At 43.7% G+C, this 13,992-nt stretch overlaps 1 protein-coding gene across 18 annotated transcripts in view; it reads right to left on the minus strand.

Moving 5' to 3' along the window:
- Positions 1-2,417: 2,417 nt before the first annotated feature.
- DLG2 (discs large MAGUK scaffold protein 2) overlaps positions 2,418-13,992 on the minus strand; it is a gene marked incomplete at its 3' end in the record, with an annotated part of 818,053 nt that continues 806,478 nt past the window's right edge. For all 18 annotated transcript variants that reach the window (XM_081001988.1, XM_081001992.1, XM_081001989.1 and 15 more), the window contains 2 exons: positions 7,467-7,643; positions 2,418-2,627 (listed from right to left, as the gene is read on the minus strand). In XM_081001988.1, the coding sequence (XP_080858114.1) occupies positions 2,516-2,627; positions 7,467-7,643 (289 nt within the window). The remainder of the gene's footprint in view (positions 2,628-7,466; positions 7,644-13,992) is intronic.

Consider the following 13,992-nt stretch of genomic DNA (forward strand, 5'->3'; position numbering starts at 1 on the left):
ACACTCCAACAGACTAGAAGCCCTCTAAGAATTTACTGAGTAGTCTTGAATCAATTATGTATCCTTCTTGCCAAGACCTCTCAAGTCTTGAAAGACCTACGTTGGCTCCCAGTACGTTTCCAAGCCCAATTCAAAGTGTTGGTGCTGACCTTTAAAGCCCTAAATGGCCTCAGTCCAGTATATCTGAAGGAGCGTCTCCACCCCCATCATTCTACCCGGACACGGAGGTTCAGGGCCGAGGGCCTTCTGGCGGTTCCCTCACTGCGAGAAGCCAAATTACAGGGAACCAGGCAGAGGGCCTTCTCGGTAGTGGCGTCCGCCCTGTGGAACGTCCTCCCACCAGATGTCAAAGAGAACAACAACTACCAAACTTTTAGAGGACATCTGAAGGCAGCCCTGTTTAGGGAAGCTTTTAATGTTTGATGTATTACTGTATTTTTTAATATTTGGTTGTAAGCCGCCCAGAGTGACTGGGGAAGCCCAGCCAGATGGGCGGGGTATAAATAAATTATTATTATTATTATTATAGCCATGGACTGACTTCTGTAATGTAGTTTACGTGGAGCTGCCCTTGACGGTTCAGAAGCTGTAGCTGGTGCAGAAAGCTGCAGCCTGTTGGTGGAAGCCAGCAGGAGGAAATCATATACAAAACCAAATTTGCACTGACTGCACTGGCTGCTTGTGAGATTCCATATCCAATTCAAGATGCCACTTTGTACTTTTAAAGCCTTTCACGGACAAGCACTGTAATGCCTTGGAGAGAGCCTCTGCCCAAACACATTTGCAATTTAAGAAGACGGAGAGCCCCACTTCGCAATGCTTCCATTTGGGGAATGAGCTTGTCATATCTAGGGATGAGTGCTTTCTTGATGTTTATCCTAGTTCTGTGGAATGACCTCTCCCAAGAGGTTTGCTTCTGTCTTTTTACATTTCATTTTCAGGTGCTTAAATAAAGCTGAAATGGCACATTATTCAAAAACATGTGATTCTTTCAGCTGCATTTATTTAACCCAGAGCAGCCTAAATAGGTTGCAAGTTGAGGCAGAAGAAAAGCGTGCAGAGAGGGGATCCTTAAAGGCAGTGGTGGCTGGTACTCAAAGGGCAGGATTGGTGAAGCCACAGCCAATGACAGGCACAGGTAACAAATTCTAATTTTGTCCCCCTTTGGATTTCACAAAGGCAACAGTGAGATTAAGGTTCCCCCTCCAGAACTGGCTGCAAATATGAAGTGTCCCATTCATCCTAATGGACCAGCCTCTATGACTTAGAACCTTTCCTTTCCAGTCGCTTTCCAGCTCAGAATCACTCTCTGCAAATTGCTTTTTTTTCACCTGTGAGGGTAGAGTAGGAACAGGGTCTACATCCCTGTATCCCCGCCCCCCCAAGTGTAAAAGTGCTGCTGGCTGGGGCAAGGTGAAGATTTATAAAGCTGAAACTAACTGAAGCTTAAGCAGCCTCTCCTCTAGAGGCAGCTCTGGATTTGAGGAAGCCCAGGCAAAGTGTCCTCTGAGAGGTGTCCTCCTTTGTAAGTGGGCCTTAAGAAGCTCACCTGGCTCTGGTGAGCTGGCTCTATCCACCATTTAAATCTCCCACAATTACACAGAGCAATGTTAGGTCAGGGGCATTGTGGGAAATTAAGACGGTGGCTTGATGCAGAGACTGACATTGCTTGGGATGCCAGGAGGGAGAGAGAGAGAGAGGATAAAATTACTGGGGATTCAGAGTAGTTCCTTTCTAAACAACAGGGGCCATGGCAGCTGACCAAGGTGCTGAAATTGCTTTCCACAATCACCTATTTTCTGCTCAGACACAGCCTTCCTAGGGCTGAAACAACGGCAACAACAAAAAGAGAATCACAGAACTCTGCTTGACATGGAGTTGGTACTTAAAGCTCGTCTGTTTGGGAAAAAGCTTTCACAAGGGCCTCTGGCTGGTGGTTAGTTAATACTGCTGGCTTTCTAACAGATGCACTTTGATTGTTGCTTTCTTTTATGTCTATTTTGTATATTTGTGTGTGTGGGAAAGCTGCGCTGAGTAATTCTGGGAAACACAGAACAGGCATGTTTTAAATCAGGGATGGGGAACCTGTGGCCCCACAGATGTTTCTGACCTGCAATTCGCATCATCCCTTGCCACAAGCTATATTGGCAGGGGGCTGATGGGAGCTGGAGTCCACCCACATCTGTAGAATCACAACTTCCCCATCCTCGATTTAAGAAAAAACAGTGCAAGGCAGCTAGCGTGCTGTTGGTGCTAAAATGAACAGCAACCAAAGTGGTATTGGCCTAGTGTGATCCTAAAACAGAAATAGTTAATTCTTCATCTTTTCTGTGTTGCAATATTACTTTCTTGTTTCTTTTTCTTTTTTAAAAAAAAACTCTTTTCTTTCACTGTAAAATAACATCATAGTTTAAACATTTCCCTTTCACTCTCTCATTTTATTCATCGTGTGACCTGTTCCTGCTTAACTTTCGTGCTGTTCAGATGTTCTACTAAGTGTGCATAGCTGTAAGAATTAAATCTCTGCAGGGTTAGTTTCACTTTCACATACCCCTTTTGCATCGATCACGCCAGGTTTTGAGTTAAACTTCACCGTCTTTAAACGCGCTCTCTCTTTTCTTTCGACCCTGGAAAGAGAGGGAGAAGGAAGAGATAGGTAAAAAGCAAACAAAAACCTATTTAAATCACACCATGCCATTCTTGCACCAACCTGAGAACTCAAATCTTGAACCTTCAAGGCACTTTAATATTTGCATATATAAAAGGAAAAATATTGCCATACCTGCATGGCAGATTCCTAAGTCACCTCTATCCAACACAGAGGATGCACAACATATATATATATATGCAGATCTATACATGAATAATCCTGTTCATTTTGGTTTGTCACATTTTCTTAGTTTAAGTCTTAGGTTCAGTTAGCCCCATTTCCCCCATTTGTTTGTGATTTTTAAAAAAGGAAATCCTGACAAAACCGCTTATCTTTTTAGTACATATTATTCCTAACATGCATATTTTTTGTCTAATAGAAACATTTTCTGCAAACCATTTCCCTTGATAATTTTGCACATCCAGAGATGTGCAAATTTCAAATGAGAGTTGAGTTTTGGTTTGCATATTGGCTATTTATTTATTTTTGTCCATGGGAGCAAGTTTAAAACAACGATGGGTTAATTTTTGTAGGGGAAAATGATCAGGAGAACATCCCCTCCAACAAGCAATAAAACAAATGCTTCTATTTTGATGTTACTAGGGTGTGTTTTTTTTTTTAAAAAAAACCCCACTGCCAGCTGCAATGCACTAAACTCAGGTTACTATAGATACAGATGAACTTTGGAATAAATGATCCCCCCCATGAAAAAAAGCAGTATTTACACATGGAAAAGGATGAAATGCGACTTTCATATTTGATGTGTGATCTTCGAGCCACAGGAAAAACTGTTAATTTTCAATCTGCAGGTGAAACTCTGTATTAGAAGGGAAGGGGGCACTGAGAGGGAATGAAGACTTGAGGCTGTGTAATCTCCTAAATGGGAAAAAAAGCAGTGCCTACTGAGAAAAAGAAGTAGCTCACAGCTAAATACAGCTTTTTAATTATTATTACAGGCGAATGCTAATTCTCTTTCTCTGCTAACCTCTCAAGCTGCTTCATTTTATTTGGAAACGTGTTCCATGCATACAATCTAAAAATGTGTGTTTGATAACTGCTTTAGAATAAGCTTCCAGGTTAAGGTAACCCTGCCAGGTTCAAGGAAAGGGTGCCAACTTTTTGCATTGGAAATGTTATCTGTTTCCTGTTCAAAGCTAGCTGTTGCAGCAGCTCCTGGCAACAAAGAAGGGTTAGCTCTCTCAAGCTCACAGTTGATTGACCTAGAACCCTTCTTCTGTGCACACTTCCTCTGAGCACACTGGGAGTGGCTGCCGGGACCATATAACACTGGTCCTAAAAAATATTCACAGGCTCCTGATACATTTCCAAGCCCAATTCAAAGTGTTGGTGCTGACATTTAAAGCCCTAAACGGCCTCAGCCCAGTATACCTGAAGGAGCGTCTCCACTCCCGTCGTTCAACCCAGACACTGAGGTTGACCTCCCAGGGTCTTCTGGCAGATCCCTCACTGAGAGAAGTGAAATTGCAGGCAGAGGGCCTTCTCGGTGGTGGCGCCCTCCCTGTGGAACGCCCTCCCTTCAGATGTCAAGGAGATAAAGAACTACACAACTTTTAGAAGACATCTGAAGGAACCCTGTATCAGGAACTTTTTAAATGTTTGACATTTTTTTATATGTGCTGGAAGCTGCCCAGAGTGGGGAAACCCAACCAGATGGGCAGGGTATAAATAATAATAAAATTGCTGTTTTAATGGGCTTGTTTATTATATATTTTAATTATGGATGTTTTAATATAGTTGCTTTACTCGGTATTTTAATTCTGGATAGCTGCATTTTAAAGATTGGATTGAAGACTGATACAAACTCGCAACATATGAACAACTTGCATATAAACGCAGACTTGCCATGTACAAATTCAATGATACTTGGAATCCATTCTTACAAATATTGTAATAGATTAAGATCTGGTGAAGTACAATAACAACCTTGTAAAATATACAGTTTTGGGTTTTCTCCCTCCCTCCCTTTGTTTTCCCTTCTTCACGGGTTCTGTTTCTCTTTCTCTCTTTCTCTTTTTTGTTTGTGTCTCACCACGTTTGGTGCACATATAGTTATGTCCATTTTGAACTTTCAATAAAGATGTTACAAAAAAGAAAGAAAGGTTGGATTCCCCCCCCCCCCCCCGTTATTTTGCTGTTGGCTTTTATTTGCATGTGAACCACCTTGATATTTCTTCTTGAAATGAAAGACAGTCTAAATTCTTTTAATATTACTACTACTAGCAGTAGTGGTGTTGGAGGTGTTGCTTAGCAACCAGCTTTTGCCAGGTAATACACACTCTAATTGGCTGTGTCATTCTGAGGGAGTTTTCTCCTGTATTTTTGGTTGCGTGTATCCCTGCTATGGACTAGGCCTAAACTACGAAGAAAGACATAAACATCTCTGTTTATTTTCCCTCTAGTTATAAGCTTTTCGTGTTCAATTCACTCAATAAAGTATTATCAGAATTTCCTCTCTCCATGTGTGTTATTTAAGTGACTTTGCTATCAAAGGGAAATGTGAAAAATTTAAAACAATGGGCAGCTCCTAGACTCAGCTTCCCACAATGGTCCAGATGGGTCCTTTAGGGATTGGTAGGACTCTAACACCTACCCAAGGATGATGAATGTTGCCTTGCAGGTTATGCTTCTAACATACTCGCTTCTAGATGTACCAAGTTTTAAAAGCCTTGTTATTTTCCTCCTCTCTTTTTAAATGCCAGAAGTACACAGAGGGAAATGTCCTTTATAAATAATTTTCAAGGGCAAGGAACCAGCAGCTCTGCCCACTGCAAAAACCCCTCTGGACACAGAAGTCATGTTACATCTTGTTATTCTGCCTGGATTGTCAGTAGGACATGTTTATCCACTCGACTGGGTTTTCCTTTTAGATAGTAAATGCAAAGCAAAATACTTTTTTTCAACATCCCTCAAGATTTTAATCCTAGCTCTTTAACATACGAATGGGTTTGTTAGCTTTATCTGAAGTGAGTGCTTTTAGCAGGCTTCCAAACTCAAAGGGAAAAGATAAAGATATGATATAAAATTGATATGCACAAATGCATAACCTTCTTCATTTCTGTTTCTCCCTCTTGGAAATAGGAGGAATGCCCTCAGTTGACATAATGATGTCTAAGAAAGAAAGAAGAAAAAAACCACACACCCTACTCTTTGCAAACATCTCTGAATGTTATTTTCCTCTCCCTTACAGTGGGAATTGTTTTATCCCACGATGACCTTGGTTATATTTTAACTCAGATTTGCTTTTTGGAAAGACATAATTAACTGACCTGATTTCAGAATGGATGCATACTTAGTTCTATGTATAAGTTTATAAACCTTTGAATAAAGTTTGAAGAAGCTCTCACCATCATTTTATCATAGTGCTATTCATGGAACTAGAGGGACGTGGGTGGCGCTGTGGGTTAAACCACACAGCCTAGGACTTGCCGATCAGAAGGTCGGCAGTTCGAATCCCCACGATGGGGTGAGCTCCCATTGCTCAGTCCCTGCTACTGCCAACCTAGCAGTTCGAAAGCACATCAAAGTGCAAGTAGATAAATGCTTTGGCGGGAAGGTAAACGGTGTTTCCGTGCGCTGCCCTGGTTCGCCAGAAGCGGCTTAGTCATGCTGGCCACATGACCCAGAAGCTGTACGCCGGCTCCCTCGGCCAGTAAAGTGAGATGAGCGCCGCAACCCCAGAGTTGGTCACGACTTGACCTAATGGTCAGGGGTCCCTTTACCTTTACCTTTATTCATGGAACTAGCTGAACAACAAGGAAAGCTTTCATACTGAGGCAGACATTGGACCACTTAGCTCACTATGGTCTACACAGACTGGCAGCAGCTCTACCACACCGGGCTCTCTCCCAGCCCGAACTGGAGATACCAGGGATTGAACCGGCGACCTTCCACTTGCAAAGCAGATGCTCTGAGCTACAGCCCTTCCCCAGCTGTCTTATGCAGAGTCACCACATCACATAACTGACCCAGACTAGTACTGATAGCTCTGACTGAACAGCTTTTCCAAGGACCTCTCACTGGTTGAAATGTAACACAGGGCACATCAAGATTTCCACCGCGGTGGAGAATCTGTGGCTCTCAAAATGCTTTTGGTCTCCAACTTCCTTCAGCCCCAGTCAGCATGGGGTGAAACGGGAGAGTGTGTAGCTCTGCCAAAGCTTCATTTACCAGCTGTACACACAGCTGCACCTGCAGATTCCAGCCACAAGGCCCGCAAGATCTTGCCTCAGCAAAGAAGAAGAAGAAGAAGAAGAAGAAGAAGAAGAAGAAGAAGAAGAAGAAGAAGAGTTTGAATTTGATACCCCTAAGAAGTCTGTGGTGTAGTGCCAGTGTGTTGTAGTGGTTAAGAGCAGCAGACTCGTAATCTGGTGAACCGGGTTCGCTTCCCTGCTCCTCCACATGCAGCTGCTGGGTGACCTTGGGCCAGTCACACTTCTCTGAAGTCTCTCAGCCTCACTCACCTCACAGAGTGTTTGTTGTGGGGGAGGAAGGGAAAGGAGAATGTTAGCCGCTTTGAGACTCCTTAGGGATATCAAATTCAAACTCTTCTTCTTCTTCTTCTTCTTCTTCTTCTTCTTCTTCTTCTTCTTCTTCTTTCTTCTTCTTCTTCTTCTTGAAACGCAATTAGTAAAGGAAAAAGGAACCTCGCACCTGACCGTGTTCAATTGTTTCCTCTTGTCTTTTGTTGAATCGTTGGAATACTCTTGTTAGAGAAACATTTAATAAAATAAAAATAAAATAAATCAAGTGTGTGTGTGATGGGGGGGAGGAAGCAATCACGCACAATATATCTTACCTCCTTTTGCTGGGGATAACTCCCATCTCTTCGCTGTCTCCCTCCAGCATCACTCGTCTCGCCTGCCACCATTCGTCATCAGATGCGTTGATAACGTGCAGGATGTCCCCATACTTGAAGCTGAGTCCTTGACTGGGGAGGCCGCTGTCCTTGCTTTTGTCGTAGTCAAACATGGCTCTGGCAGGGGAAGAAAAAGACACAAACAGGAGCTGATTATATTGATCATGACGGCCCTTAACCAGCCACCTCCTCCTTTATTCAGTGACCTTACTTTAATTGCATTTTTAAGCCGGCGACTTTCAGGGGAGATTCGTCTTAAGCTGTCGGAGGGGAGAGCTACATTTCCTCCCCATGTGGGAAAGCTGTGTGCATGCACGAGAAAGACCTTTAAAAAAACAGCAGCATCTGCGTGTAAAGGAAGCTCTGCTTTTCGTTACTCAATGACATCTTCAGATCTCTCATAACACACACACACACATACACATATATACGGAGTTGATATTGTTCTTCTTAAAGTTATAATATAAAATTATAACAAATATAGTATACCTGAAGGAACGTCTCCACCCCCATCGTTCTGCCCGGACGCTGAGGTCCAGGGCTGAGGGCCTTCTGGCGGTTCCCACATTGCGAGAAGCAAGGCTACAGGGAACCAGGCAGAGGGCCTTCTCGGTAGTGGCGCCTGCCCTGTGGAACGCCCTCCCATCAGATGTCAAGGAAATAAACAACTACCTGATATTTAGAAGACATCTGAAGGCAGCCCTGTTCAGGGAAGTTTTTAATGTGTGACATGTTAATGTATTTTTAATCTTTGATGGAAGCCACCCAGAGTGGCTGGAGAAACCCACGGCGTTTCCGTGCGCTGCCCTGGTTCGCCAGAAGCAGCTTAGTCATGCTGGCCGCATGACCCGGAAGCTGTACACCGGCTCCCTTGGCCAATAAAGTGAGATGAGTGCCGCAACCCCAGAGTCAGCCACGACTGGACCTAATGGTCAGGGGTCCCTTTACCTTTACCTTTTTACCACTGTATAGCCCAGTCATATGGGTTGCTTGGCTTTTTCCCATCCAGTTGTCTATGCAATGGGGTGCTGATTATTCTCTGTCTCTCTCTCTGTCTCTCTCTCTGTCTCTCTCTCTCTCACACACACACACACAGCACAAAGCGTAGCACAACTCTGCAGGTTTGCAACATGGAAAGGTGGCTCCCAGAAGGTTTGTGTTCATGTGTGTGGGTTGGTGCCTTCGTCTCTCCTCATCAGAATGAAAGGCCTGAATGTCTTTGCAGCAGAGCAATTTTTATGCAAACAATTACGCAAAATTAATCACCCCGTCCGTTGTCATCCAGTCACACAGAGCTCTTGTGGCATCATTAAGGGCAGAGAAAAAACACAGCGGGCTACTCAGCACTAATGAAACCAACGTTTGCAAAATGGTCATTATCGCAGCCATTGCTGCTTTGTGGCTTATGGCATTTGTAAGAGAAAATAATTTTTAAAGCCGCATGAGCATCCATCTAGGATCAAATTAGGCAAAGAAGGAAAATGCTGTTCTTGGGGTGTCTTTTCAGAGCAAAGCGATGCTTCTGAATTCTGCCTCTTTTTAAGAGAGAGAGACAGAGAGAGAGAGAGAGAGAGAAAGAAAGGAAGGAAGGAAGGAAGGAAGGAAGGAAGGAAGGAAGGAAGGAGTGTTACATGGCCCAGCTGAGTGGCCCATCCCATCCCATTCACTATGCCCTGATAACAAAAAAGGGTTTAAAGAAAAACACTTCAGGAATTGTTAAATCAGCATGAGTCAAGAGTTCTTCATGTTTATATATGCTTTGGACCAGGCATAAGCAAACTCAGCCCTCCAGATGTTTTGGGACTACAATTCCCATCATCCCTAACCACTGGTCCTGTTAGCTAGGAATCATGGGAGTTGTAGTCCCAAAACATCTATGCCTGCTTTGGACTGTTTATCTTAATCCCCTAGCTCCAAAATGGAAGAGCAGTCTGTAGCTTACTGGGCTTCCAGAGATCTGATGGTATCATCCAGAGAATCTGGAAGACATGGTGAAGGGCCACAGCTCAGTGGTAGAGCATCTGTTTTGCATGTGGAAGATCCCAGCTTCAGTCCTCAGCATCTTTAGAGGTAGGGCTGGAAAGACCCATATCTAAAACATCACTGCCAGTCAGTATAGACATTACTGAACAAGCAAGCCTTTTCTTGCTAAGGAAGGTGTTCTGGACCCCTGATCATAGTTGCTCTTTTCAGGACTGTCCCCCTATTAAGAGACATTGATCCACCAAGTCAATAGGAGGACACAGGACCATAGAAAATAGCAAGTTGTGTTCTGGAAGTGGCTTTTCATATAGGTTTCTCCCCCAGGCTGACCAGAGATTGAACCTGGGACTATTTGTAAAAGCATGTGTTCTGCCATGAAGTTACACCCCTTCCCTAAATTAACAGGTCATCTGGAAGCAACCTGTGAATGAAGGAGGGGACTTGAACATCTAGACCAGGCTTCCTCAAACTCGGCCCTCCAGATGTTTTGAGACTACAATTCTAATAATAATAATAATAATAATAATAATAATAATTTATTATTTATACCCTGCCCATCTGGCTGGGTTTCCCCAGCCACTCTGGGCGGCTTCCAACCAAATATTGAAATACAATAACCTATTAAACATTAAAAGCTTCCCTAAACGTGGCTGCCTTCATATGTCTTCTAAAAGTCTGGTAGTTGTTTTTTTCTTTGACATCTGGTGGGAGGGCGTTCCACAGGGCAGGTGCCACCACCGGGAAGGCCCTTTGCCTGGTTCCCTGTAACTTGGCTTCTCGCAGTGAGCGAACCGCCAGAAGGCCCTCGGTGCTGGACCTCAGGGTCCGGGCAGAATGATGGGGGTGGAGACGCTCCTTCAGATATACTGGACAGAGGCCGTTTAGGACTTTAAAGGTCAGCACCAACACTTTGAATTGTGCTCAGAAATGTACTGGGAGCCAATGTAGGTCTTTCAAGACTGATGTTATATGGTCCCAGCGGCGACTCCCAGTCACCAGTCTAGCTGCCGCATTCTGGATTAGTTGTAGTTTCCGGGTCACCTTCAAAGGTAGCTCCACATAGAACACATTGCAGTAGTCCAAGCGGGAGATAAGTAGAGCATGCACCACTCTGGCGAGACAGTCTGTGGGCAGGTAGGGTCTCAGCCTGCGTACCAGATGGAGCTGATAAACAGCTGCTAGCTGGGGCTCATGGGAGCTGTAGGCTAAAAACACCTGGAGGGCCAAGTCTGAGGAAGCCTGATCTAGACAGCTCTTCTGAGAGATGCCAGGGATCAAACCTGTGGCCTTTCACATTCAAAAGTGGGTGGAGCCAGAGCAATAAGTGGGTGGAGTTTGCTGCACTACAGGGTTGCATTGATCTCTCTGGGTGACAGTCTCTCTGCCTCCTCATCCTTCTCTTTGGCACTCCATCTCTGCGGGTCTCATGGGCAAATTTCCCCACCCCAGAAGTGCAAGGTATTCCAATGGTTACTGCACCATAGACTTCTACAAGGGCATTTTAGACCTGGCTGTTTTTTATTTTCTACCACACTCAGTCAGAAGTGAGCACCGTACGCCAAACGAGGTCTCTCAATCACACTCAGCAAAGGCTTCATTTTGCCATGATTGGCTTTACGACTGATGAATACGGATGGCAACATCTGGCGCTGACTTTTGCACATTGGTTGGGGATATTATATGCAGAGCTAATTAAAGGAAGATTAGAGATCCAAAGCAGGCGAACTACTGAACAAATGTTTCAAGTGACTGAAAGGTTCTGTTGCCATCATGAGCGGTAAAGACTGATTAGAGAGAAATAAAAGGTTCATTAAAGAGAAAAACGGAGGGAAGAAACATAGCTGAAAGGATGTCACACAGGAGGAACGGGTATAACTTCTGCCTGAAACATTAGAAATTCTCTAATTAGAGCATACAGGGCTAGATGGACCAATAATCTAACATGATATAAGTTCGCACGATTTACCAACAAATGAGGCCTATGAGAGATGCTAGTGGTGCCTGTTTAAAGTGGTATTTTTTTTAAGTGTTAAGGTTCCCTCTTCTTTCAAAACTATTTCATTATGTATACCCCAGAAGCTTTCTCGGGAAATTGGTATACAGGCTTGGTTAAATGAATATATGAATCACTTCCCACAAGAAAAAGCTCGCAACCATTTCCAAGAAGAATAAAATACAGTAATGAAAATACATAACTATATTAAAAACACAGAGTAAAAACACTTGCTCATTGGTGCTGCCCAACCAACCTAGGAAATTATATTTAAAAAGTTTTCTTAGTGTCAAAACCATGATACTATGAGGTCCAGAGGGTGGCAACATGAGAACGGGCCTTCTCTGCAGTGGCTCCCCATCTATGGAATGCCCTCCCCAGGGAAGTTCGCCTGGTGCCTTCATTATACACCTTTAGGTGCCAGGCAAAAAGGTTCCTTTTTAAGCAGGCCTTTGGTTGATCTTATTGACATCCAACACCCTTTTAGAATGTGATTTTTGGGGTGGGGGTTATTGCTTTTGGTTTGATTTTCTATGTTGTGGTCTTGTTGTGAACCGCCCTGAGACCTTTGGGTATAGGGCTGTGTATAAGCTGAATTGATGGTGATGGTGATGATGATGACAAGGTTGGTTCTAGGCATGTGTCCCCTAGACTGAAGACAAGAAACATTGCCCTCCTTCTTATTGGTTTCAAAGAACAGCATTTCATCATGTGGCATCATTCTGCTCCTGCCCTCGGGCCAAAGAGAGGCATGAAAAGAAAGAAAGAAAGAAAGAAAGAAAGAAAGAAAGAAAGAAGACCGTCGGAAGCCAAAACTATTGATACAACCAGATACAGTGGTACCTCGGGTTACAGACACTTCAGGTTACAGACTCAGCTAACCCAGAATTAGTGCCTCGGGTTAAGAACTTTGCTTCAGGATGAGAACAGAAATCGTGCGGTGGCAGCAGGAGGCCCCATTAGCTAAAGTGGTGCTTCATGTTAAGAACAGTTTCAGGTTAAGAACGGACCTCCAGAATGAATTAAGTTCTTAACCCAAGGTACCACTGTACATGAAAGATTCCATTGGTACTCAGCAGCTGAGTTTGCTATTAGAGGGAGTAACATGGGCATCCTTGAGTCCTTGGCTTGTATTCAAAATAGCAAACTTGTTCCATTAGTGAAAGGAACCTTTCCCCATCTCCCCCCACTCAAGTGTACCCTATATCTATTAGGGTGTTCCCCCCAATCCTCTGGAGCAGATGTGGGAAGTGGGATATGTGCAGGGGGGCAGCATACTGTACAACATTTCTCTGCTGAAAATAGTGACCTCCTATTCCTTACCCTCCAACATTTCTCCGATGAAAATGGGGACATCCTAACTTAAAGCTGGTCATTCCAGTGTCAAATAGAAAACCAGGATGGCTTCTGTGAATCTGGGACTGTCCCTGGAAAATAGGGACACATGGAGGGTCTGTGGGAGGAGAGGGGAAAACTTCCACTGCACAAGCATAAATCCTTGCACTAACAGAACGAAAGCACTGGACACTGGTTTGTATGCACAGAGCAAACAGGAAAAGGAGGCAGAAAAAAAGCTACTTTTGTGCTTGCCCCTTGCTGCCAGGCATGTCGGAAATCAGTTGAGTTTGGAAATGCAAAATGTAAATCTCTACTGGAAATGAGTGCCTCCCTCAGAGTCTGGCTGCAAGGTAGAGATATTAAGTAAGAACAACCCAGCAACAGCTGCTGATTGTCATCACAGTGGTTAAAAATAAGTGTATATTTAGATTCCCAGTCCTTATTTAGGAAAGGAGGAAAAGGAACGATAATCATAAAACAACATCTTCCCCAACCCCCAACATTTTGAGAGCTTAGTACTCAATGTCCGTAAAAAAGAGATGTTTTCCATTTGATTTAGAACAACACAAAAGATTGGAGATCCCTACATCCTACAAACATGGGCAACTTTAATCATTTATATCACAATGGCTTCCTTGTGGAAGGTCAACATTTTGAAAAAAATAGAGACATGTGCGAAATCATTAAGCATGACAAAAGGGTTAACTTATATAAAACATGTGCTGAGGTCAGCTCTCATTTGGAAAGCCAGCTTCTTATCATTTATTCTGAATGTGATTGTTTCTGTCCAGAACTACATAATTTTGTAACAACAACAACAACAACAACAATATCATTTATACCCAACTCATCTGGCTGGGTTTCCCGAGCCACTCTGGGCGGCTCCCAACAGAATCTTAAAAACACGATAAAACATCAAACATTAAAAACTTCCCTAAACAGGGCTGCCTTCAGATGTCTTCCAAAAGTCAGATAGTTGTTTATTTCCTTGACATCTGATGGGAAGGCGTTCCACAGGACAGGCACCACCACCGAGAAGGCCCTCTGCCTGGTGTATGCCAACTGCTTAAAATGTCAACCACCCAATATGGAGCCCCATCATTGGCATGGAAAGCCACTGTCTGGGGGAACACACAGCACTGTGATGTCAGG

This window comes from Podarcis pityusensis (assembly GCF_964106645.2).
Source record: "Podarcis pityusensis genome assembly, chromosome: 4".
NCBI lineage: Eukaryota > Metazoa > Chordata > Lepidosauria > Squamata > Lacertidae > Podarcis > Podarcis pityusensis.